This window comes from Piliocolobus tephrosceles, chromosome 8, assembly GCF_002776525.5.
Source record: "Piliocolobus tephrosceles isolate RC106 chromosome 8, ASM277652v3, whole genome shotgun sequence".
NCBI lineage: Eukaryota > Metazoa > Chordata > Mammalia > Primates > Cercopithecidae > Piliocolobus > Piliocolobus tephrosceles.
The window spans coordinates 122244295-122269422 of record NC_045441.1 but is presented as its reverse complement, the minus strand read 5'-3'; the positions used below and the strand labels follow the sequence as shown (position 1 = coordinate 122269422).

Genomic DNA, 25128 nt, shown 5'->3' with positions numbered 1-25128 from the left:
GAAGGCACTCCACTATCTTCTCATGCTTAGTATTCATCATCTTTAATATATTTGGTTGAAAGAATTCTATTTAATATTCTAAGGAGATAAATATATTTAAGACAGCTAGTGGTTCCTTCATCTCTCTATTCTCTCCAAGAAACACTTTCTTTGTACTTGGTTATTTTGGCAAGTGCTCGTTGATCATATATTTTATATGGAACCTCCGATATGCCCTATATATTGGGGTAATAAGTGAGAGTGTGTTTGTGGAGGGGAGGGTCCCCAAAAAATGAAAGTCATAATTCCTGGGAGCTCTAGTTCCCAGTAGAAGAAAGAGTTAGGCTGGGCATGGTGGCACATGCCTGTAATCCCAGCACTTTGGGAGGTTGAGGCAGGAAGGTTGCTTGAGTTCAGGAGTTTGAGACCAGCCTGGGCAACATAGTGAGACTGCAGCCAGGTGTGATGGCACACACCTGTAGTCACAGCTACTGGGGAGGCTGAACTGGGAGGGATTGCTTGAACCTGGGAGGGTGAGGCTGCAGTAAGTGGTGCTTGGGTCACTGCACTCTAGCCTAGGCAACAGAGCAAGACCCTCTCTCAAAAAAACCCAAACAACAACAACAAAACAAACAAACAAAAAGAAACTTGAGAACAAGTACGAAGTAGCACATAGTCTCATAACTGCAAAGTAACATAGTAAAATTTGAAAATAATATAATGATGAGATGTAATCAACACTCTGCTACTGACCAGGGATATAGAGATTAAAAAGACATAGTTTCTGCTCTAAAGATTCATACAGTAAGGTTGGGCGCAGTGGCTCATGCCTGTAATCCCAGCACTTTGGGAGGCTGAGGTGGGCAGATCACAAGGTCAGGAGATTGAGACCGTCCTGGCCAACATGGTGAAACCCTGTCTCTACTAAAAATACAAAAAAAATTAGCTGGGCGTGGTGACACATGCCTATAGTCTCAGCTACTCCAGAGGCTGAGGCAGGAGAATCGCTTGAACCCGGGAGGCAAAGGTTGCAGTGAGCCGAGATTGTGCCACTGAACTCCAGTCTGGCGACAGAATGAGACTCTATCTCAGAAAAAAAAAAAAAAAAAAAAGATTACTACAGTAATAGATCAGCACATAATTGGATTCATACAGTAATAAATCAGCACATAATTGAAGCTCAAAAATGTGACTGCACTGTAGATGTCTTTGGCATAAGAGAATGCCACGATGTGTTGTGGCCCACTGCTTTTAATGTTGAGAGGGGTTAATAGAAGAACAGTACCATCATTAACCTGATTTCTACTGAGAATCATCTGCCTCTGTAAAACTAAGGTCATATGGCTAAACTTATATGTAACAGTGTGTTTAGCAAAAAATAAATATGTAAATGGATAACCTCATAACTACATACTGGTCTTGTAGAGGTGAAATGTTGAACTATTAATAGAAACTTTCCACAATAGATCATCTCAACTTTTCTAATGTAGTTTTAATTCCTCCACTAATTTATGCCATCTTTGTCAATCACTTTTTTCTCTGCCTAACTCTATTAGGGCCTAACTTATGTAACCGAACTAGTAATAGGAGACACAAAAGTGGAAAGTAAATCCTCTGCATATTTGGTGCAAATAATTTATTCTCTGAAGAAATGTATTTTCTCATTGGTTTGAAAATCACAGCACTTACAATTTTACTTTACAAAAAGAAAAATAATACCGATACATAGTTCATGAGATAAGGGACATGGACCAAACATACGTTCACTTTTTTTATTTTAGGGCTACGACTAAAATGTCACCATGCACGTACTGCATAACAGTGTTTCAGTGAAAGAAAAACCTCATTTCTGACGGCAGAATCACAAAATTATAATGGAGCTGGAAAATTCCTGTCGCCTAGTATTTACTACACTATGCTTTTTACCGTTAGATTACAGTGCATTCTTTCTACTTATTAAAAAAAAATTAACTGTAAAACAGCCTCAGGCAGGTCCTTCGGGAGGTATTACAGAAGGTGCTGTTATCACAGGAGATAGCTCCATACGTGTTATTGCCTCTGAAGACCTTTCAGTGGGACAAGATGTGAAGGTAGAAGACAGTGATATTGATGATCCTGACCCTGTGTAGGTCTCAGCTAATGCGTGTGTTTTGGTCTTAATTTTTAACAAAAATGTTTAAAAAGTAAAAAATAATTTCAAAAATAGAAAAAAGCTTATAGAATAAGTATATAAACAAAGAAATATTTTCGTACAGCTATATAGTGTCTTTGTGTTTTAAGCTGTTACTAAAGAGTCAAAAAGTCACAAAAATGAGAAGTTTATAAATTTAAAAAGTTCCAGTAAGCTAAGGTTATTCTCGAAGAATGAAAATATTTGAAAATAAATTTAGCATTGCCTAAGTGTACAGTGTTGATAAAAGGTACAGTACTGTATACCCATGTCCCAGGCCTTCACATTCAACTCACCACTCACGCACTGACTCACCCAGGACAACTTCCAGTCCTGTAAGCTCCATTCATGGTAAGTGCCCTATAGAAGAGTACCATTTTTTATCTTTGATTTTTTTTTTTTTTTTTTTTTTAATGAACTGCTTTAGAAATTCATGTGTCATCCTTGCTTAGGGGCCATGCTAATCTCTGTATTGTTCAAATTGTCCTAGATGTGTTGCCAAAGCCAGCACTTTTACACTGTTTTTTACTGTACCTTTCCTATGTTTAGATATATTTGGATACACAAATACCACTGTGTTACAATTGCCTACAGTATTTACTACAGTAACATGCTGTACATCTTTGTAGCCTAGGAGCAATAGGTTACACCAAGTAGCCCAGGTGTGTAGGAGGCTACACCATCTGGGTTTGTATAAGTACACTCTATGATGTTTGCACAACCACAGACAACACAGAGTCACCTGACGAGGCATTTCTCAGAAGTAGTCTTCATTAAGCGATCCCATGACTGTAATGAAACGCTAAGTTTTGAGCCAGGAATTTGTGTATAGAACACTAGGAATGGCTTCATTAGGATCATGCATCTTTCTCATTAAACTGTGAGTCCCTTTGAAAGACAGATTATGTCTCTGAACTCGGTGGCCTAAATTTCTAGAATTACGTCTTCCAAAAGTTGCCCAGTTAGGCGTCTGGGGCGTCAAAACCACAACTCCCAGAATGCCGTGCTCCCTTAGCGCGCTCAGGCGCGGGGAGACAATGTCCCAGCACCCATCGCGCCAGATCGGGACCACAGTTCCCACTACACCTAGGGACTCCGGGGAAAGCTTATCAAACACCACCTGTTGCCATAGCATCCGGGTCGGGTGAACCAATCCGGGCGCTCTCGCCGAACAGAGGCGGGGAGTTCGCATCTCCGGCCAACGTGAGGCGTCTTTGTTGTGGCGCGTGACCGGAGGAGGCGGGAGCTCAGGACCGGCGCCTTCTCCTTGCTTCTGGGGTCGTGGCCTTGCTCCCGCTGTGCGGGAAAAGAATCCAGGCCCTTCCACGCGCGTGTGGGCGCGGGGGCCCCGAAGTGCTCGTGGTTCCGCGCTAGGTCTCCGCTGGGTCAGGAACCGGAGCCATGGGTGGGACCACCAGCACCCGCCGGGTCACCTTCGAGGCGGACGAGAATGAGAACATCACCGTGGTGAAGGGCATCCGGGTGAGTGCCCGTGGACGGGCGGAGGGCCAGTGCTCGGACTCGGACCCCAAAGCCCCATCTTCCCTGGACCCGCTCAGCCTGGTTTCTCCCGTCCCGGCCCCTAGTGTTGTACGGCCAGAAGCCCAGATGTCTGGGAAGAAGCTCAGAGTTTCAAGACGTGGGACATTCATTCAGAGATAGTTCCTGGTTGTGTGCCAAGTGCTAGGCACTGCTGGGGCGGGCGGGGAATGCCAGGTTGAATTATACCCTGCAAGGGCTCACGGTCTACTCGTAACTGTACTACTCACTTGTTGCAGGACCGTATTTGAAACTCAATGGCTCAGTGTACCTGTCTGTGAAATGGTTCTCTCGGGTTCAGGACCCAAACCCTGCTTTCCCACTGTTCACACCCTGTTTCCCAGGGTGAATTGGCATTTTAAGGATTGCCTTTGTTTTGTGTCATTTAGTGCTCTCCGTCTGATAACATCCCCTCCTCCCACCCGCTCCCCACACCCTGTAATCCTCCCTCCCACCTCCACAGTCTTTTCTGGCCTGCTTGGGGTGGCTTCTGGCTTCTGCCTGCTTCACTTTCACTTGATATCTCCTCTTTCCCAGGCGCCTCCTCTGTGACCTGCTGCGCCGAAGTTTTGGACTAGGCCCAGTTGCTTCAGGACTAGTGTCTGCCAGCCTGATAGGGGCTGAGATAGGTTTGCAGTTTTTCAGACCAGTGGAAGTAATGTAGTCATTTCTGACCAACGTTGCAGAGTACTTTTTTTTAATGCCCTTTGCATGCATCTGATACATAAACTGAAAACCTGGTTTTTCTCTAGGGTGTCAGTATACCAGCACTAACTTCATTAACACACTCTCCGCTGCGCCTGAATTTGGAGCCTCACATTTTTGGACATATGATGCCTGAACCTAGTAAATAAAGCAATTTTGACTTCAGAAAGTTTTATAATAATTTATATATTTTTTTCTGTTATCAACCAGCGTAAATAAATTACATTTGTAAATTATTTTTAACAGTTGTTACCAGGAAATAAAACTTCTTAAATATTTAAAATGTTTTAAAACTTTTTCTTCTGAAACTGTTACCTTGAAAATAATATATTAAACTTTTCTTTATAGAAATTCAGACAGTTGAACTCAGTTTTTGGTCTGTGACCAGCCTTTCTTTATATCATACTAATTAATGGTAGTACTACATTTTGTAATAAAATATCTGAGGCTGCATTCTTTGAGTTACTGTGGTTCAGTTAGTACTCTTTGGAGTAAAAAATTACTGTAAACTTTTAAGTTTTATGCAGAGATTTTAAGACTTGCCATTAGGCCTTCGGTATGCCACTCAGGGTGAAAAATAATTAAAAGACAAAGCAAAATAAGTTTTGGGTGAGAAGACATTGGTTAGAAAAAAATGTATAAATCCATATTCTCATGCTTTAGTACAGACACAGTGCTAACAGCAAACAAAATTGAAAGAATGTGGCCACAGCACAGAGATTCATATCAAATATTAGATAAGGTTGGATGGAATAACTGTGACAGCAGGGATATGTATTCTATTAAAATGGAAAAATTGTCTAAAAAACCTTTTTAAGATTTTTGTTTTTTAAAAAGAAATGTCCTTTGGTCGTAAACTTGACAGCATTCTTCATTTGTTTTTCTTTCTCATATAGTACATTTTATCCGTATTGCTACAGTTCAGGCATGCTCATTTTGACCTCTGTGCTTTTCTTCAGAATATACCCTTCACCTGGAATGCGCTTGCGCTGGTCTCCATTGCTTCAAATCTCCTTTTACATGAGTGTTTTGCAGTCTCCCTGAGCTTCAGTTTTCTCATCTGCAAAATAATGGGACTGAGTACATCTCTCAGATCTCTGATGTTTTCCAGTCCTGAAATCCTGTGAGTCTGGTGGCACTGTAAGTTTCTTGTAGCCATACTTAGCCTGTTGCAGTTTCCTGTAGAAGTGACATCCATTGAAGTATTGGGTACACAGAGGTCATTCTGATTTCTTTGAGCTCATGATAGAAAGAGTGTCAACTTGTAATTAAATAGACAGTTTAAATCTCAGGTTAGATATTTATTACTTAACGTGATTGCCTGTGTGGTTTTTGTCTTGCTCTTTTGTAAATGTTTTCAGTTGATCTTAGTATTTTTCTTGGCTTGAGTTAAGCAGACATCCATTTAAATCGCAGGTTAGGTATTAGCCTGTGGCCTTGGACAACTGACTTCTTCTCGTATTATTTCCTTATACATAAAGGGTAATACCATCACTTCCCTTGACTGGTTGTTGTAAGAAGATGAGGTAAGGTATGTAAAGCACCTGGCACATTGTAGGTTTTCATTAAAAAGGCAGCCATTATTATGATAGGGTTCCTTTCACATGCAAAGTTATGAGTCTTTGAAAATGGAAAGAGCATGTGCCTTGAAACCAAGCACACCTGGGTTGGATTCTGTCTCTGCCTCTCACTAGCTGTGTGGCTCTGGACAAGTCACTTTTCATCATGTTTCCGTATTTAGTATTTCTGGATAAAGCAGCCTACTTTGAGAATTTGACATAATGTGTATCTAGCACAGTGTCTAGTACTTCGACAGTGTTTGCACTTGTGAGTAGTAGCTGTTATTAGAGCTGTTCAAAAGAATGGACACATGAACTTATGTGAACTTCAAATTTTAATAAAAATAAGAGCATGTTGTGCCCCAACAGGTGTACCTAAAAGGGTATGGACTGGGAAATGGGAGTATTGCATTATGTCCTAATTGAGGGTGTTTTTTTGTCTAGGTCTGTTGTAGATGGTTTTTATTTCTTTATATTTTTCTTGGCTTTAAACAGTCACATTGTTTCCTTCTGAGACATGGAAAAGGATAAGAAACTGCATTCTCAGGATGTACATAAGTCATTGTTTTTAGCTTAGTTTGTTAAAACATGGTGCCGATGAGGCACCAAACTTCAGTTTTTGAACTACAGTTGGGTTAGTTTAACTTGGCTGAAGAAAACTTTCCAACTTTGCCCAGTTGTCTAGCATTTATGTCATTGGTTGTAAGAAATGAACGTTTACCAAGCTTATTAATTCAACAGAGTCAGTCCCTACTGGAAAACTAATTCTGTGTTCTGTTATACCGTTAAAGATAGTACAGATGGTCTCCTATTAGGATGGTTCGACTTAGGATTTTTTGATGGTGTGGAAGTGACAAGTGTTCAGTAAACTCAGCTTCTGGCATTACCTTCAGCAAAATCCATTGTAAACCAAGGAGCGTTTATAATTTGATCTTCATTTTTTTTTTTCATATAATGACTTGGGTTCATTCCCTTAATATAAATATGTTGGCAATTATGAACTTTCTTTGAGTTGGAGTCTCCCTGTGTTGCCCAAGCTGGTCTCAACTCCTGGGCTCAAGCTATCCTCCTGCCCCACTCTCTGGGACTACAGGCATGTGCCGCTCCACCAGGCTCAGTCATAACTTATTTTAATGTGTAAAGAATAACATTTAGTGAACAACATAAGGCTTTTGGTAACTATGCTGAATGTTTATTTATTTGAGATGAGTCTTGCTCTGTCGCCTAGGCTGGAGGGCAGTGGCACGATCTCAGCTCACTGCAACCTCCGCCTCCTCGGTTCAAGTGATTCCCCTACTTCAGCCTCCTAAGTATCCGGGATTACAGGCGTGTGCCACCGTGCCCTGCTAACTTTTTTGTATGTTTAGTAGAGGGGATTTTCACCATGTTGGCCAGGCTGGTCTCAAACTCCTGACCTCAAGTGATCTGCCCACTGTGGCCTCCCAAAGTGCTGGGATTACAGGTGTGAGCCTCTACACCTGGCTGAATTTATTAATAGATTGTGTTTCTCTATATCGTTGAGGTCCTTAATTATCTATGAAAGGACCTACTTCAAATTTTAAGTTTAAAGTTTCTTCTCACCTACCAGGTGTTATTTTTCATGGTATTTGTAGGGTCTTGTTTTTTTCCTTTATCCTTAGCAACTGATAGCTTTTCTTCCGTCTTCCATAAAAATAACCTGTATTTTTACGCCTGATTCCAACTTTGAATCTGAAACTACTCATATGGATTGAATGAAAGGTCACTCTTTTGCCTTGCCCTCTTCGCAAGGCTAAACTAAATTCCTAGAGATGGAAAGACCAAGCATTTTCATTACTCATATTACATGTGGTTGATAGGATTTTTATGGGCACCTGCCGTGCCTGCTTGGAAAGTGTGCTTACAACTCAATCTTTCGCAAGTTTATCTGAAACATCAAAGCTGTGAGTGAACTCTTCCAGAGCAAATGTCAACTTCAGTGAGTATCATTTTCAAAGATATATTTATCATGCTTTCCAGACATAAATGAATGTCAGCAGCTGGGCCTTACAGTTGCAAGCTGAAATTAACAGGAGCCAGTTATGGCAGTATGGATACTTAATATGGAACATAACTCATGCTTTGGGAAGTGTTGGCAGTTGAGAGACTGTAAATGAAGAGATTACTTAATATGGGGTATTACTGAGGATTCTGAAGAGAGTATGTTATCAGAGACTACAAATTGGGTCAGCCATTGGGAGTGTTGAGGAATATTGTGCAAATAATTTAGTTAAGTAGTAGGTGATTCGTTTCTTTCAGCTTTAGATTCTATGAAGTTTTTGGGCTGAGTACCATCTTAAGTTGTCTAGGATTTTATAAAGGTAGAGATAATGGTTTCTACTAATGACAAATGTAAAGAAACACAAACCTAAGCTAAAAGAATTACATATTTCATATATATCTATGAACATGTGTATGGGTTCCCTCTCCTCCTTTCCCTTAAGTAACTATTTGGGAGTAATTTCTCCCACATAATAGTGGCAGTTTTTGGAGCCTATGTCTTAAAAAGGTAATTGTAAAGCAAACTAATCCTCACAGAAAATGACTTATGCTAAGTGGAAGGAGGATCAACAGAGAAAAATGGGTCTGAGTTCTTGAATCAATTTGCTAGGACATATCTGGAAGAAGATAAGAGAAACTTCTGGAGGCAGGAAGCTGATTTGTTTGTCTCATATGGCTCGTAACTTTACCTCTTAGAAGGGCCACTGGAGAGTTCCTCTTTTTTTACTCTGTTCCCTGGGAGTAGAAATACTTTGTTTGTCCATCTCACCCAATCTCCTGTTTCTGAGAAAATTCTGTCTTCTGGATTGGCGGGTGGTGTTTCTGGCACGAATTTTGGATCGGACCAAACAAGTTGGGTAGGAAGAAATGAGTGGGAAGACTGTAGGAGATGACACTTGCCCTTTCCCCCTCTGTGGAGCACATTGGTGTGGTGAGTACTACAAATTTAAACTTGGCAAGCTCTGTTTGCCTAAATTTGTCTTTAGGAGCAATAGAGAATAGGGTGGACAGTCAAGTTCAGTGGGCTGAATATCGGCAGACGTGCTTCTCTTGATTGCCCCTTATATTAGAATGGTGGTTCTTTTAGTTCGTAGAGCACTGTGGATCTGTGAGCTGTGGATTCTGGCCAGAACCATGCAATAAGCCGACAATTTTGCATGCAGTTGAGTAATTGATCCATGGACTACTCAGTCTGTGGACCTCAGGGTGTAATTCCCAGTATCAGTGTGTGTGGGGGTTATGTTATTTCACTATTCTTTGCTACAAATAATTTCTGTAAATTGCCCTTGGTATTTGCCTTGATGCAGCTTCCAGAGATGTCTGGAAAGCAAGTATAATAGGTATAGGTTATTATATAGGAAAAGGCTTTTTCTAAAACAAGTGCCCTGTTCAGGAAAGATGTGTTTCCTCAGGAAGATACTTTTTTTTTTTTTGAGACAGAATCTCGCTCTGTTGCCCAGGCAGTGGTGCGATCTTGGCTCACTGCAACCTCTGCCTCCTGGGTTCAAGGGATTTTCCTGCCTCAGCTTCCCGAGTAGCTGGGACTACAGGTGCCACCATGCCTGGCTCATTTTTTGTATTTTTAGTAGAGATGGAGTTTCACCATGTTAGCCAGGATGGCCTCGATCTCCTGACCTCATGATCTGCCCGCCTTGGCCTCCCAAAGTGCTGGGATTACAGGCGTGAGCCACCACACCCAACCGCAAGTTACTTCTTACACAGAGGCTGCCATTGCAGAAGCTTATGTTGTACCATCGACCCCCATTTTGGGTCATTTTTCATCACAAAGATGAGTTGTTCTACAGCTACAGATTGTGTGTATAACCCTGGTCAGCATCTCTAAAGCTTGTCAGCTGCTTCACGAGTCAGTACCCCTGTTCACAGAGGAGATCAGGTGAGTCTGCAGGTCTGAACTTACTAATGCAATGGGAAGGTCAGCTCAGAGAGCATTGACTTTGGATACAGATGATAACACAGCAAGACTATTGCCTCATAACTACATTGCTGTGAGCAGACTGGGAATAGGGTAATAGTGCTTGGAGCTGGCAGAGGTGCAACTGTAGATGGCCATGGGTGCTGCTTTGGAAGGGCCTAAGGAAACAGTTGTTGAATGATTGTAAGAACAAGAGAAAGGTGGACTCTCAATAAGGCAACCCTACAGTATGTTTATGAAGCCTACAATAGGCTTAGTGTGTACTACTTTGGTGCATGCTTATAAGTTGACTGAACAATAACCAAACACCCCACTGGGAAATGTTTTGAATTGATACGAGAATTTGACATTAAGTAGCAACTTGGGACATCAGAGAAGCCTCAAAAAGAAAAAAAAGTTGACAAGAAATTAGTGATTAGGTTGAAAGAGACATTCTACTTCCACTACCCAGAGAACATAGATAGAGAAAAATGAGTACGTTCTCCACCCATACCAGGACTTAGGCAGCTGCTGCCTGCAATAGCTGTAGGCCTTGTTCTCATGCACCTTACAGAGGAGGAGTCAGTACAAGCTCAGGACCCAGTTGATAAGAATGAACCAAAATGAAATAAAAAGTCCCTGTGGCTGGAGCTATATGGGTAATAGCTTTAGCAAATATTTGTGTAGTCAATTATAGTTTATGGTGCAAAAGACTAAAATCCCTCCACAAAATCTCTCGGGATAAATATTTTCACTTTTTCAGATGAAAATAGTAACTTTTCAGATGAAAGCTTATTGCTAACACTTGATTTTTGAGATTTATATATATTATATATCAGTTAAAATAGCTTTAAGATTCTAAAAATGAAAGCTCATTTTTTTCTCTTTAAGAGGAAGTGATATATTTTTATTACATGCATGGGATTGAAGGAGTGTGTTATTTAATAGTAGAGCATTAGACTCGAGATTGGGAATTACTGCTTCTGGTCTTGATGCTGCCAGTAACTGAATGTTACTCAGGGTCTCTTTTTTTTTCAAGTATAGATTGAGTCAGTCTTAGAGGGATTTTCCTAGGATGTATCTCAGCTTCGCAGATGAATTTCAGCAACATTCCCAGTGGCTGTCAGTTGTTGGAAAGATGCAGCTGGCCCTGGCATTTTCAAATAGAAAGTCTTCGTGTCTTCCGAGAAGGGAGTTGTAGTTTTTTCCTTCAAAGAGCACACACAGCATTTGATCTGTAGCCTTTCTTTTTTCCATCTCACTTCCATTCCGGTTTGGGCCCTGAGATAGAAGTAACAGTTCAGGTATAGACTATTTAGTTCATTGATGTATCACAGGGCCTTGATTAGTACCTGGCCTGGGAGACATCTGTTGAATGAATGACTTAGTATATAGGAGCTTGCAATCTAGTGGAAAGGCAGAAAGGTGAATGTGGAAAGGCTAATACCTGTTCTTTCATTGAGACTGTATTGGAAGTTTGAGAAAGGAACAGTGGGTACAAGGAATGGTAGCTTTAGGTAGGCAGGGTTGGAAGGGAGTGGACAACTGGTTTGGTCAGTGAAGACTTGGATGTTTAGACTGGGTCTTGAAAGGTGACTGCCTCCCAAGGGGCCAGGAGAGAAGGCAGTGTAGGCATGTGTAAAGGCAAGGAGATGGGTGTAGAACAGGATATGAAATACTAAGGAAAAAAAGCTGTAGAATTTGAGGTTGGAGAGTTAAGGCCATCACCAAATGATGAAGTCTTGAATGCTGTACAAATAATTTGAATTTTTCTGTAAACAGACAGTAGCTATTGAAGAATTTGAAGTAGGGAGTTACCATTATCACATTTGCGTTTTAGGCGGATGGTAGCAGGAATTAGGGCAGGAGAAATGGGATGAGAGAAGAGAGGAATTTATTAAATATTTAGGGATTGATGAAGTCATGGCTAAGAAGGAGAGGGAAAGAAGAGTTGAGAACAAGCCCTATGTTTGAATTTAGGAAGCTGGGTGTTTGTGGTGTCATTAATGAGGTAAGGAAGGCAGGAGAAAGAAGAGATTTGTGGCAAACGTGAGTTCAATTTTGGACACTGGGTGTGAGGTGCTTCTGGTTTGCCAGAAGGAAGTTTCCATTAGACAGTTCAGTGCGGAGACCGGGCTTCTGGGATATAGGTCTCAAGCTCGAGCGAATACATTTATTAATGGAATTTATTAGTTTATCAACAGCAGTTAGAAATCAAGAGATTGGATGAGAGTACCAGTACAAGAGCACATAGAATAAGAAAGGAATAAGGGCAAAAGACAGAATGTTGGGCCCTTCAGCATTGAAGTGTAGGCAGGAGAGGGGAAGCTGCAAAAGAGGTAAGACGTGGCCAGAGTCCTCGGAGAACGAGGACAGCAGGATGTCAGAAAAGCCAAGGGAGGACTTTCTAGAAGAGGGGAATGGCCAGAGGTAAGAGGGGAATGTTAAAGGTAAGCCATATAAATAAGACGTTTTATAAATATGAAATACTTATTTACATAAATATCAAAAGTTATTTGGTCATTGGTGACTTCTACCAGAGGATGTTCATTGTTGCACTGAGGGTAAAAACCAGATAGTGGTGAGTTCAGAAAGTGGAAATGGGAAGAAGACCCTTGATACAGGAGGAGGATCACTCAGTTACTTGAAATGGAAATCCTGGGCTCTTCCTTGATGACTTCCGCTTTACTCCCACATCCACTCAGAGATTGGGTAGTGATGCTGAGGGATGTTTGAGTGGGATCTTGAGACTTAGACTTTTTGGGTTTGAATCCTTCCTCTGCTACTGATAAAGTATCTGATCCGGGGCCGGTTATTTAATCCGGCTATGCTTCAGTTTTTTTCGCCTATAAAATAGAGATATAAAAATATCTATCTCATAGGCCTGTGAAGGAGTAAGTAAGTGAAGTGCCTAGCTTAGTGTAGCGCCTGGCACATAATAAGCACTCAGTGAATGTTAGTATTTTAAATCCTAAATACCTTTTAAGTGTGTTCTCCCCTGGATTACCATAATAGCTTTTTTTTTTTTTTTAAAGCTTATTAAAGTAAATTACTGTAGAGTAATTTACATGCCATGAAATTCACCTATTTTAAGTTTACATTCCAACACTTTTTTTTTTTTTTTTTCTAGATAGGATCTTGCTCTGTTGCCCAAGCTGGAGCACAGTGGCATGATCACAGCTCATTGTAGCCTTGACCTCCTGGGCTCAAGCGATCCTTCCTCCTCAGCCTCCCAAGTAGCAATTCAACACTTGATAAATTTACTGAGTTGTACAAACATCACTACAAGCCAATTTTAAAATATTTTTATCATCCCAATAAGATCTCTTGTGCCCATTTACAGTTAATCCCTATTCCCACTGCAGCTCTAGGCAACTACTTATCTACTCTATAGGGATGCTTTTTCTGGGTGTTTCATATATTTCATATAAATAGAATCATTGAATGTGGGCCCTTGTGTTTGCTTCTTTCACTGAGCTTAATGATTTTTGGATCTATCTGCACTGTAGCATATGTCAGAATTTTACTATTCTTTACTGCTGAGTTGTGTTCTGTTGTATGGATATGTAAGATTTTGTTTATCCATTCACCGTAGATAGACATGTGTTTATTTCCACTCTTGCTCTTATGAATAATGCTGCTATGAACATTCCTGTGCAAGTCTTTGTGTGGACATATGCTTAATAGCTTCTTAATTGGTCCTTTAGCCTCCTTCAGGGATCCTGCTTCTGTTCTTGTCCCCCTCCAATCTGTTCTCTACACTGTAGCCAGAGTGATTTTCCTAAAGTGTTAATCTGATTGTGCCATTCCCCTGCTTCAAATCCTTCAGTAGTGCTCAGGTACCCTCAGGATCAAGTTCAAACTGTTTCAGTTGAAGAGTTCAGTAAGAATCCTCAAAATCTGGAATCTCTACCTTCCCTCCCCACCTTGTCTTTCACTATGCCCCCTTCCACTTTCTTGCTTCAGCCATTTATTCATATTGTTTCATTCATTCATTCAATTAACTAGGCTTAGTGAGGCTCTGGGAATATAGCGATAGGACAGCCAAATCCTTGCTTTCACGGAGCTTTCTTTCTAGTGAAAGGCAAATATCAGATAGTGGTAAGTGCTATAAAGAAAATAAAAAAGGATGACGTGATAGTAACTGTGGGAATGATGACTCTCAAATCCGCGGGCCTGGGTATTCCTCAGAGCCTCTGCTCTATTGCCAGCTGGCTACTTGATATCTCCACTTGTATGTCTAACGGTGGCAAATTCTGGTTCTCATCTGTACTTTAATGTGATTTTTCTCGCCCAGGAGCACTTTGATCCCATTGCATCTCTTCCTAACTTTTACGCGTCCTTACCTTGTAAATCTTCCCTAATCCTCTGCTCCAGCCCTGTCTTCAAAGGCTGGCTACATGTGCTGCCCATTATGGTTTCTGTATACTTCCATTACATGCTGACTCACTCAGGTAGCACTCTTCGTGTTATATTTAAATGCCCGATGGTTGTTTATTCTATTATGCTTTAAGCACTTGATAATTTTGAATACTCAGAATCTAGCCTAGTTTCTGGCACATAGTCGATGCATCATGAAATCTGTTGAAAGAACGATGGTATGTGGTTAGCTTTGAACAGGAGGGAGGGAGGGGAGGGGGAAGGAACACTTTCCTTCGGGACTAGAGGGAGAGAAGGAGCTAAGGCCCGTTAATGCATAAATAAGTGTGTAGGATTAGGGGAGGAAAGTTGAAGTTTAGATAGCATACATTTCCTCAGAGATTACAATTTCGTGCACAGTATAAAATGAACAGTGTAGTTATTTATAATGAACAATTAGCAGTGCATTAGAGAAAATAAAGGAGCAGTGCTGTGGGGTGCATCTTGAAATCTTAAAATTATTCTTCCTTCTGGTTTTATGGCTGTTAGATTCAGCCTAATTTCTTTAGGCCATTCGTCGTATGTATGGATATGGATGACTAAATTACTTGGATGTTATTGCATTGGTTTTCATTCTTGCTCTTTTATAATTGATTTTATTTTGATGTTGCTTTTCCAGCTTTCGGAAAATGTGATTGATCGAATGAAGGAATCCTCTCCATCTGGTTCGAAGTCTCCGCGGTATTCTGGTGCTTATGGTGCCTCAGGTATTGGTGAATTTTAATTTTAGGGTTTTTAGGAGAAAAATTATAAGTGGAAAAAGTTGACTCAATAGTCAAATTCTCTAGCATTCTGTCTTTCATTATTTGGGTGTTTAGCTTTTTATAAGAAATATTAGAACTCAGTATCGGGGTTTCTTTTAAAATGTTTTGTACTAAGAATGAAACTATTTTCAAACAGTCTTTGAACATTTTATTTTCTCTTCCCACTCCTGAATCCTCTACTAGGCTTTGGAAAGTTACTTTATATCTTTTTGTATAAAATGGATTGCTTATAGGGATATTAGAGATTTAGGAATAAATATTTATTAAAAAAATTGAACTTAGAAAATATTGATTTGCTATTTTCAAATTGTGAAGGGTTCCAAATGATTTTATTTTCTAATAAATTTCTTCTAAGTTTATAAAAGATTTAGTTTGTCACAGTCAGTTATTGATGGAAATATGGTGGCAAATGGAATCCATAAAGAATTATTAAGCCTAATTTTATCTGTAGGTCCTGCTGGATAAGAGTCTTAATGCTGTTTTTTCTCCCTTTTCTCTCTCCTGCCACACTCATCTGTTTATCCAATATTTTACTAAGCACCAGCTATGTGTCCAGTACTGTTCTTGGTACTGCCCAGTTGATGGATAGATATGCTATTTATTGTGAAATGGCAACAAGAAAATAATTGGGATAATTAATTTTGGATTAAGTGAGATTTTCCTGTACTTATCAGAAAGGGGAAATCTGTCTATAGACTGTGAAATTGAGAAAGATGAGATCCTGCCCAAATGACATTCACTTGGGCCAATTGTGACCCCCCCATCGCCTGCTTACTAATCATTAAGTCAGTAAACATGAATTGAGCTTCTGATATGTTTAGAGGAGAGGGTACCAAGGTGAATAAGAAATAGTTCTTACCCCTTTGAAGCTTCTTGTTTAGTACTAGAGTTGAGGATTCACAGTTAATGCTAGATAGAAAGTGAGCATGCCTTCCTTGTTAGAAACCCTTTTTTCGGCTTCTGGACCACACTCTTGGTTTTCCTTCCACCCTTCTTGCAATCCTCAGTCCAGGGTTCTTTGTTGATTTCTACTAAGTAATCTTGTCCCAATGTACGGTTTTGAAATCATTATCTAGATGCCTGTGACTCCCAAAATTATATCTCTAGCCCTGACCTTTCTCTGAAATTCCAGACATAATAGACAACTGCCTACTTGAAATCTCCCCTTACCGATTTCTCAACTTAACATATCCAAAATCAACCTTTTTTTCACCCCCATACTTACTTTTCTTCTCTGTCTTTCCCAGTAGATGGCACAGGTAGTCAAGCCCCTTCTTGGGGATTCATCCTTGTTTTCTTTTTTCCTTACTCCTTACATCACACTGTTAGCTAGTCTTGTCAACTCCATCTCTAAAACATGTTTAAATGTGTTCCTTTTGCATCAATCTCCTCTGTTATAGCTCCAATCCAGATAGATAACCATTGTCTTCTGCAGTAGTCTCTTAGCTGGCCTCCTGCTTCCACTCCTCCGCCCTGTGCTGTGCACACAGAAGTCCTCACAATCTATTGAAGAAAGGCAAATCAGGTCAAGTCGTGTCCCAGTGGTGGCTCTCCATGGTATGCAGAATATAGTCTGAGCTGCTTCCCTGGGCTTCCATCATATATCATGGCTGGTCCCTGTCTGCCTTCCAGTATCATCACATTATTCATCATCTCCTATCACCCTTCCTCTACTTACTCACTGTGACTGCTGTCTTCACTAGAAGATAAGCTCCAGGGAACTTGTTCCTCATCTGTTTGTTCACAGCTGAATTCTTAGCTCCTAGGATAGTGTACCTGCTTCTTGGTAAGTGCTTATTGTTTGTTGAATTAATTTATGGGCATTATCCATTTTAAAAGTAGCTACTTTTGTTCATTTTGGAGAGTTCTATACGTTTAATTCAGGTGACATTTATTGAATGTTTCTGTTATGCAAATAAGTAAGCCAGGTATTTTGAAAAGATGCAAAAATAGGAAAAAGTTCTTTTTTTGGCAGATAAACTGCATATATAACAAGACTATAAGGGAGGTAGAAACATAGTATAAAAGAAACCTAGGAGATACTGAAATAAAGTTTATCAAATATTTTGGCTTAAGAAGATGCCTTGTCATGCAGAAACAAATGGCTGTCCAGTTTATTAAAATGCCCAACAACTGCACTTCCGGTCACTCGGGCCTTGCATATAAATACCATTGCATACAGTGAGCACATCTAGCTGACGATAATGTACCCTTGCTTCCTCCTCTTCCTCAAAATGGTGAATCTGTTCATATCTACATGTATGAACTTAAAATATGGAAAATGTTAAGGAAGCAAATGGTTTGTAACTTTGTAAGTACTTATGACGTGATGTATCTTTTTGCTTATGAATATTCTGTGCTATACCCATTGTTTCTGTAGTTTAATTAAAACATTTTCTTGGTGTTAAAAAAAGAATGATGATGTATGGATACATTTAAAATTGGAATTTGTCCTAAGTATGATTTGTTGTAGGTAGATTTTTTTTCCTACCTCCTGTGTTAAGGAGTGAGGATGATGATGATGATGATTTAATATACTGAAGTAATGACAGATGACACTTAAACAAAATTTGTTACATGGTAGGTACTCTGCTAAATCCTGTGTATGTCTTATCTCATTTCATCCTTGTAACCCTAGGAAGAAGGACCTGTGATAACCCATTTTACGTAGAAGGAAACTGACACTTAAAGTGATGAATTATTTTGCCTAAAGTCACACAGCTGGTGAGCAAAGGAGATGAGAGTTACATTCAAGTTTGTCTGACTCCAGAGCAAATGCTGTTAACCGCTTTGTCTTATTTTAATTTGAATGACATCTTGCTTTTGAAAGGATATGACAGAAACTAGTTGGAACAAAGGAGCTGCTTTTTAGTGATGTTCTGCTTGAATTAAGGAAAGAACCTGTTGTCTATAAGTGATTATTGGTTGTTCTCAATTTTTCCCATATTGGCTCTCAAATAGTGAGTGGAAGGAGAGAAAATGTTTTCTTTCTTGGGTTGTGTTGACGCTTTAAGAGAGTGCGGATGGGTCAAGAGATTTTCTGTGAGTTCTGTGGTGTGTCTGGCCCGAAGAGCATGACACTGATGTGAGGAGCTCTGGTTTTGCTGAGGGACCCATCCCTTCTCACTCCCCATTTGAAATGACTGATTAATTCTGTGGTCCATGACCAGCTGTGACCAGCCTGGGCACTGAAAGCTCTTAGAATGCTGTCTTGTGGGCTGGGTTTGGTGGCTCATGCCTGTAATCCCATCACTTTGGGAGGTCGAAGTGGGCGGATCACCTGAGGTCAGGAGTTTGAGACCAGCCTGCCTAACATGGTGAATCCCTATCTGTACTAAAAATACAAAAAATAGCTGGGTGTGGTGGCACATGCCTGTAATCCCAGCTACTCGGGAGACAGTCATGAGAATTGATTGAATCTGGGAGGTGTAGGTTGCAGTGAGCCGAGATTGCTCCATTGCACTTTAGCCTGGGCAACAGAGTGAGACTCCATCTCAAAAGAAAAAAAAAAAGTATGCCATCTTGTGTTTTAGTGGTCAGGCTAGAACTACACTCTTCAAATGGAAGCCACTAGTCACATGTGGCTCTTCAAAGTTAGGTGAAAATTAAGTCAATGATCAAATGAAAATTTCAGCTCCCAAGTTGCACTCATCACATTTTATGCTCAGTAACCGCATGTGGCTTGTGACTACCATACTGGACAGTGCAGATATAGGGCATTTCTGTTGTTGCAGACAGTTGTGTTGCATAGCTCTGATCTAGAATACACCAGTGCTTTTTATCTTCTGTCTGCACCATGATGTGAAAAGGACTCAACAAGGCTCATAGGACAGGTTCTTTGAGTACATGATTTCTCTCACCCATTCCAACCTAACCCAAGAAAAGAACTAAGATTTAGCATGCTATTTTGAAATGATCTTGCTTTAGGTTAAGAATGCAGTTCGACTATGTGTAAATTAACAAAGATTTATTCTTCTTAGAATTAAAAAAATTGATTTATAAAAGCAGGAAGCCTGAAAATTTATGTTCTGTTCTGAGTTTGCCTCATTTAGGGGTTTTAGTTAGTACTCAATAATAGATTTCTTATGATTTAAAATTTAGATGTGTTACGAAATAATTTTTCAAGCCTACAAAAATGTATTGATAAAAGTGTCACTCGCCTTTTTTACATTTTTTCAGTATGAAGTAAATTATATATTAAATGTGAGTTGAATTTTAAGTATTTATTACAAAGCCTTCTTTCTCACAGGACTCTTAGTCATTCCAGCCCTAGGCTATTCGTATGTGTGAATATAGGGCAGTGTATTTGGTGAACTGAGAGCCCTAGGATTTCTGTATCTAGGAACTCAATTTTGTCATAAAAATAGTTTTGAGAATACATTTTATACTATAAGGAGGTGGGTTCCTCTGAAGACTTTACTGAAACTTTTTTTCATAAAAAATATAATTTTTTTGCTAAATCTTGAACCAGATCAATGGCTCGTTGCAGTAAGTATTTGCATATAAAGCTGTTTGGGTAAAATAATACACTGTGTAACACACAGCAGATTGTAATGCCACTTTAATAAATGAATGTGCTCTAAAGAACTTAACTGTGTCCTTGCTGCCTCCCATTTTCTGCTGCGTTATCTAAACTATATTGGTTTGCTTTTTTACACCAGATAATTTTCTTATTAGGCTGACATAAGGAGATGTCATTGCATATAGTTATAAACTTACCTTTTCATTAACATCTTGCATCTTTTGATTTTAAAAAATCAATTTTGGGTATTGATTGTTTCCTTTCCCACCTGATCTTTTAGTTTTTCTGGCTTATAATGAGGTCAGGCCTCTCATGGTTGACCCTACCACTGAAGAAACTGTCCCCAAATCAATACGAAGAAACAGGAAATGATATTAGGAGACGTTTTGTTGTTTTCGTACGCTACTGGCAATCAGGTAAAAATGATGAATCTGGAAAAAAACAAGACAAATGACCTAACTTTTATTATTGTCCTCACTGTAGAAGTTTCTCTGTAAATTTCTTGTCATTGTGAAAAATAACAAAGATTTGCCAGTTTGTGTTAAGTATATCACTGAGATCACTAAGTATTTGGCAGCCTTAACAAATTGCAGGAAACCAATTTGAGCAGGAAATAGCACAGCCTAAACTAAACAGCCAATTTTGGGAAATAGATTCATCTATAAGTTCCGTGTATTTTTCTCCCGGAATCTGGCCCTCCTAGTTATTTTAAAACAGCTCTTTAAGGCTCATTTAGACATAACACTGTAGGGAGAGTTCAGAAAAAATAAGCTTATTCCTTTGACTCGAGTTACAAGAACTGAACGTCTAGGTTTCCAACTTTTAATATGTGAAACTTTGTCGATGCCAGTGTCTCAATTCTGTACTTTTTTCGTGGGCCATAATGGATGATTTGCCTGACTGTTCCTAATGGTAAGAAACGTAATTGCTGTTGAATTAAAGGCATTAAATCTAATTCTCTAAGTCAGCATATTCTGCTCTGAAAAAGAAATCTGCCAACGGTCTAGGGTTGAAGAACTTCATGGTTAGTTCCATCAGTCAACAAGTGGTAGCATTGCCACCATCTTTGACCTTCAAGGAATTACTAGTTTGGTCTAAGCATATTTAATGTTACAGTGTAGTGAATGAGTACTAGTTTAGTTGCTTTCTCTGTTAGAATGAATATGTGAGTGAAATAGAATGTATAAGAGGTGTGGAAAATGCTTTAGAAATTTAGACAAAGAGCATCAGGAGCTTTGGCAGGCAGGCCTGGCATCAGGGGAAGTGAACTTGAGCCAAACTTGAGGCTAAGGGGGATGGGAGGGGGGTTAGAGTAGAAGGTAATCCTGGTAGAGTTAGCACACAGACCAGATTAATTCAGATAAAGGTTTCTTGTAGGGTCTCATGGGTGGGTAGGTTGAAGTCAGTGAGTTTAATTCTATCCTATAGGGCCTGGGCAGCTACGGAGGTGTTCCATCTCATTTTAGGATGCAAGACTGGAAAGTTACATTAGTTGCTCCTTCAGATATACCCAGATATTAGTGACATTTTTATTCTTAAAAATATAGTGCTGGTTTTCTTACTGATATTTTTACGTCCGATAAACAAATGAGAGTGGTAAGAATATGTATTTTCTGCCATAGTACTAAATAAAGCCATTTTCATCTTCAGTTTAATAAAGAAGCAGCCCTATAAGCATTTTTGTTTGACCGTAATGGGCCCTATTGCAAAAATAAATAAATAAACAAACAAATAAAGTTGCCCTCAACTGCATGAGACAGCGTGGCAGTCTAGGGTGTAAGGGATGAGTTCTGAGCAGGGAAGGGGAATGAAGCAAGTGGATCCTTGGAAGGATAAGGTAAAGAAAGGATGTTAGTTGGAAACTAGCGATCAGGAAGGTCAGCCGCTGCCTGGTCTAGGAAGAGTGGCAGGGCAGAGGAGGACTTGGCTGGACATGGTAACTATGGCTCCATGGATGTGTAGTGGCAGTCCTTGACTCACGCTTCAGTACTTTCTCCCCAGGCTGAGGGCATCTTTTCTCTGTGCTACTTGATTCAGCTCTATGTTGGATTTATTTTTGAGAATCCAGAAAACCTTTAGGCTGACTTCATTTTAAAATTGAGAGGAGGGCATAGAAAACTTCCTTTCTTGTCATTAGCAGTGTGGTTTGTATTTCGTGGTATTTTGGAATGGTCAAAAGGGAGTCAAATGAAGAAAGTGCTTCAGTGGGAGAGGGAATGAACTAGAGATAAAGCTTGGTAGGTTCTGAAACGTCAGTGAGTCACACCTTCCGATCGTTTTCTGTGACTAGGAACTTCCGCCCGTTGATTTCCTAGTTAATGGATTAACCACTGGCTTCAGCTGCTTTTTATTGTGTCTTCAGAGGTCCCTGCCCTTGTGACTGAAGCAGCATAATTTACTTTGCATTGGTGCTTCTAGGTGGTATGAAGTCAAGTGGGCCGGACACTCCCTACTTGCCCCTAAGTTACTAGAAAGAAGCAGCTGTTTTGTTAGGTACGTTGTATAATGTAGATTAGAAATATAGTAATGTCGTAGAGTCACAGTACTCAGGAGCTGGAAATTAACTCAGGAGTTACGACCCAGTAGTTTCAATGACAGCAGGGAAAAAAGATGCTGTTTTAAAGGAGCTCCCCAGTTTTGCTGCCGTAGATTCTGGACACTAACTTTAAATGCAATTATGGGCTAGCGGATTGTATTTTCCCACAGAACAAGTGTTGTTACTTGGCATAACCAAGCAAATCATGGGTGTCACCAAAACTATATTAAGAAAACTAGATAAAACAGCGATACAAATTTTGTAATCACGCTTCAAGATTTATAAAATAAAATATGGCATTGGTTATTCAAGCAAAACTAATAGAATATAAAGCATAGGACATATACATAGAAATACTATTTTTGATTTAAATTTCATACATTTGTTGTAAACAATATTAACAATATTTTTGCCTTTCTTGTAATTTGACAGACTTGAGAGCATCATCTGGATGGCCCATCTCTCTTATATAATAAGTTGTCCAAGGGAGTTTCAAATGTACATTTTCCTATTGCAAGCAGAGAGATTCAAAATCAATCCATTGACTTTCCAGCTGTCAGCCAAATAGTAGGTTATTGTTGTTGATGATGATGTTTTCCCTTGTTAAAAAAGAAATTTCTGAAAAGTAAGATCTGATCCAGCATTTCACTTCTTCCTTTTACTCTCTCCTGCCTCCCTGGTTTATTCAGAGTCACTCCTATAGTGCTCTGTATTAGGCCAAATCAGTGCTACCAGGGAACAGTAAGTGCTTTTAAGTCCCCCTTTTAAACCTTCTCTGCCCCCAGGGCTACTTGACACTTTGTTGACAGCTGTCACTGCACTTGAGTGTTCCTTGAAAAGCCTCGGGAACCCATGTGGATCATTATAGTACGGCTCTCCAAACTTTGTCACCCAATTGCTATGGCATGCTTATGACAATACTCTGGTTCTGTATGCCCTGCTTCCCCTGAATGAGCGGTTAATTGAAATATGGGTTTTAATTAGCCAGCATCAAATGATTGGAGCTTGAAATTACTTTCAGTTCCAGGGTAGTCATGATAACTCACATTACTATAAAGATACAAGGTGTTTGGAACATCTCACAGATTGCATGGCAGGCAAGTACACGGATGCCAGCAACCAGCTCCTGTGTACTCACTGTGTTGGCAGGACTTCTTTCCTTTGTCAGCTGAGTGAGTGCTGCTGCTTTCTTCCTCACTTTGTGCACTTGCACCTTGCTCTTTTCTCATAGGGCTTCTTTTTCTTTTTTTTTTTTTTTGCTTGTCCACACCCATTATTGCTATAGTCCTGCAAGTGTCACTCACAGACCTTGTCTGTATTTGATGAGCAGTACAGCCTTGCTCTGCATTTCCCATTTTATGATGTTAACTTTTTCAGTTTCTCCCATCCCTGGCGTCATTGCCCTAGTCTGGCCACTATCATCTTTTTCTTGCATTGCCCTGACAGACTGTTGCTTGGGGTGCCTGCCTTTAGTCTTTCATTCCCTGGTTTATTCTCACTGCAGCCCTAGTTTCTTTCCAAAGCATGAAACTAATGCCATTCTTCTGTTAGAAACTTGAGCCCTCCACCCCGTCCTGGCCTTCCTCTTAGGATGCAGCCCAAATCTCTTACATAGCCAGCAAGGTGCTATACAATCCATCTCCTGCTCTGGTCCTCTCTGGGAATTTCATGGGATTGAGCCCATATACTGCTTTTGTACAGGACCTTGCTGGCAGACAGACCTTTGTCCGTCATGTTGAACTTCTTTGTGTAGTCATATTGAAGTTCTTGCATATCCTCAGACTTATCCTTTTGAGCTTTTTAATTTTGATACAGAGTTTTGCTGTTGTTGCCCAGGCTGGAGTGTAGTGCCTCAATCTTGGCTGACTGTAGCCTCTGCCTCCCGGGTTCAAGTGATTCTCCTGCCTCAGCCTCCCTAGTAGCTGGGATTACAGGTGCCCGCCACCATGCCCGGCTAATTTTTTGTATTTTTAGTAGACACGGGGTTTCACCATGTTGGCCAGGCTGGTCTCAAACTCCTGACGTCAGGTGATCCACCCATCTTAGCCTCACAAAGTGCTGGAATTACAGGCCTGAGCCATCACGCCCGGCCTTCTTTTGGGTTTTTGACCATGTTGTTCCTTCTGTCTGAACACTGTTCCAACTTCTAGCCCTGCCCCAACCGTATCTCACCTCTTACCTGCCTTTCGTCTGGCAAACACTTGCTCATTGTTCAGATTCCTGCCTAGAAACCAGTTACCCCAGGAAGGTTTTCCTGAGACCCAGTCCTGGTGAGACGCCCCTCCTGTGTGGGCCTGTGGCACCCTGTGCACGTCTCTCGTACCACACGTCACGTGGTGCTGCCACTGCCCATCACACACCCCTCTCCCCCAGATCCCACAGCTTCTGTTTTCTCATTGGTCCTCCCAGGACCTCCTCTTCTGGCACTTCCTGCGGCACTCCCCCTTGCTTTGGTGCTGACCTTTCTTTGCCTAGGTGAGAAGCCGTTATAGGACTGTGTGTGTTCGCTGCAGGTAAATGTTGACCTGTTGAGGCCAGGTAATTAGGCAAAACAGGAAAAGAGGAAGTCTCAGAGGGTCGAGGAGATTTCCTTCAAGAGCCATTTCTTCATCTTCTCAGTGTGGACCTTCCAAGTTGATACCATTTTGAAGAATTTCCTTTTCTTGTGTTACTAGTTCTCTTTACTACTGATCCTTGTAATCGTATGTACTTCATTGTGTTGTAATTACATGTTTACTTGTCTATTTTTCCCATTTGATTATGAGCCTTTGAAAGAAGTGAATGTTCACTTCCCATGTTCTGTACGCTCAGTCACAGTGACTGTGTTATAGAGTTAGGTGCCTCATAAATGTTTGTGGAATGCGTGAGCTAAAGCAAATCAGATAACGAAGCCTGATATGTACAAGTGCCTGTGTCCAGTGTCGAGCAGGAAAAGAGGTCTTTCTCTTAGGTTGGTTCCACTGGGCATGGGTGTGAGTGTCTTCACCAGGCTCCTGATAGTGCC

The 25128-nt window shown here is 40.4% G+C and overlaps 1 protein-coding gene and 1 non-coding gene across 4 annotated transcripts in view; one reads left to right on the top strand and one right to left on the bottom strand.

Annotated features, from left to right (window-relative positions):
- Positions 1–2555: 2555 nt before the first annotated feature.
- LOC111539873 lies at positions 2556–2660 on the bottom strand. The gene has a single exon (XR_002730823.1). It is a non-coding gene; the product is annotated as a U6 spliceosomal RNA (small nuclear RNA).
- Positions 2661–3337: 677 nt separating this feature from the next.
- Positions 3338–25128, top strand: part of CHCHD3 (coiled-coil-helix-coiled-coil-helix domain containing 3) — a 292241-nt gene continuing 270450 nt past the window's right edge. For all 3 annotated transcript variants that reach the window (XM_023207831.2, XM_023207830.2, XM_023207832.1), the window contains exons 1-2: positions 3338–3631; positions 14922–15009. In XM_023207831.2, the coding sequence (XP_023063599.1) occupies positions 3551–3631; positions 14922–15009 (169 nt within the window). In that variant the 5' untranslated portion in view covers positions 3338–3550. The remainder of the gene's footprint in view (positions 3632–14921; positions 15010–25128) is intronic.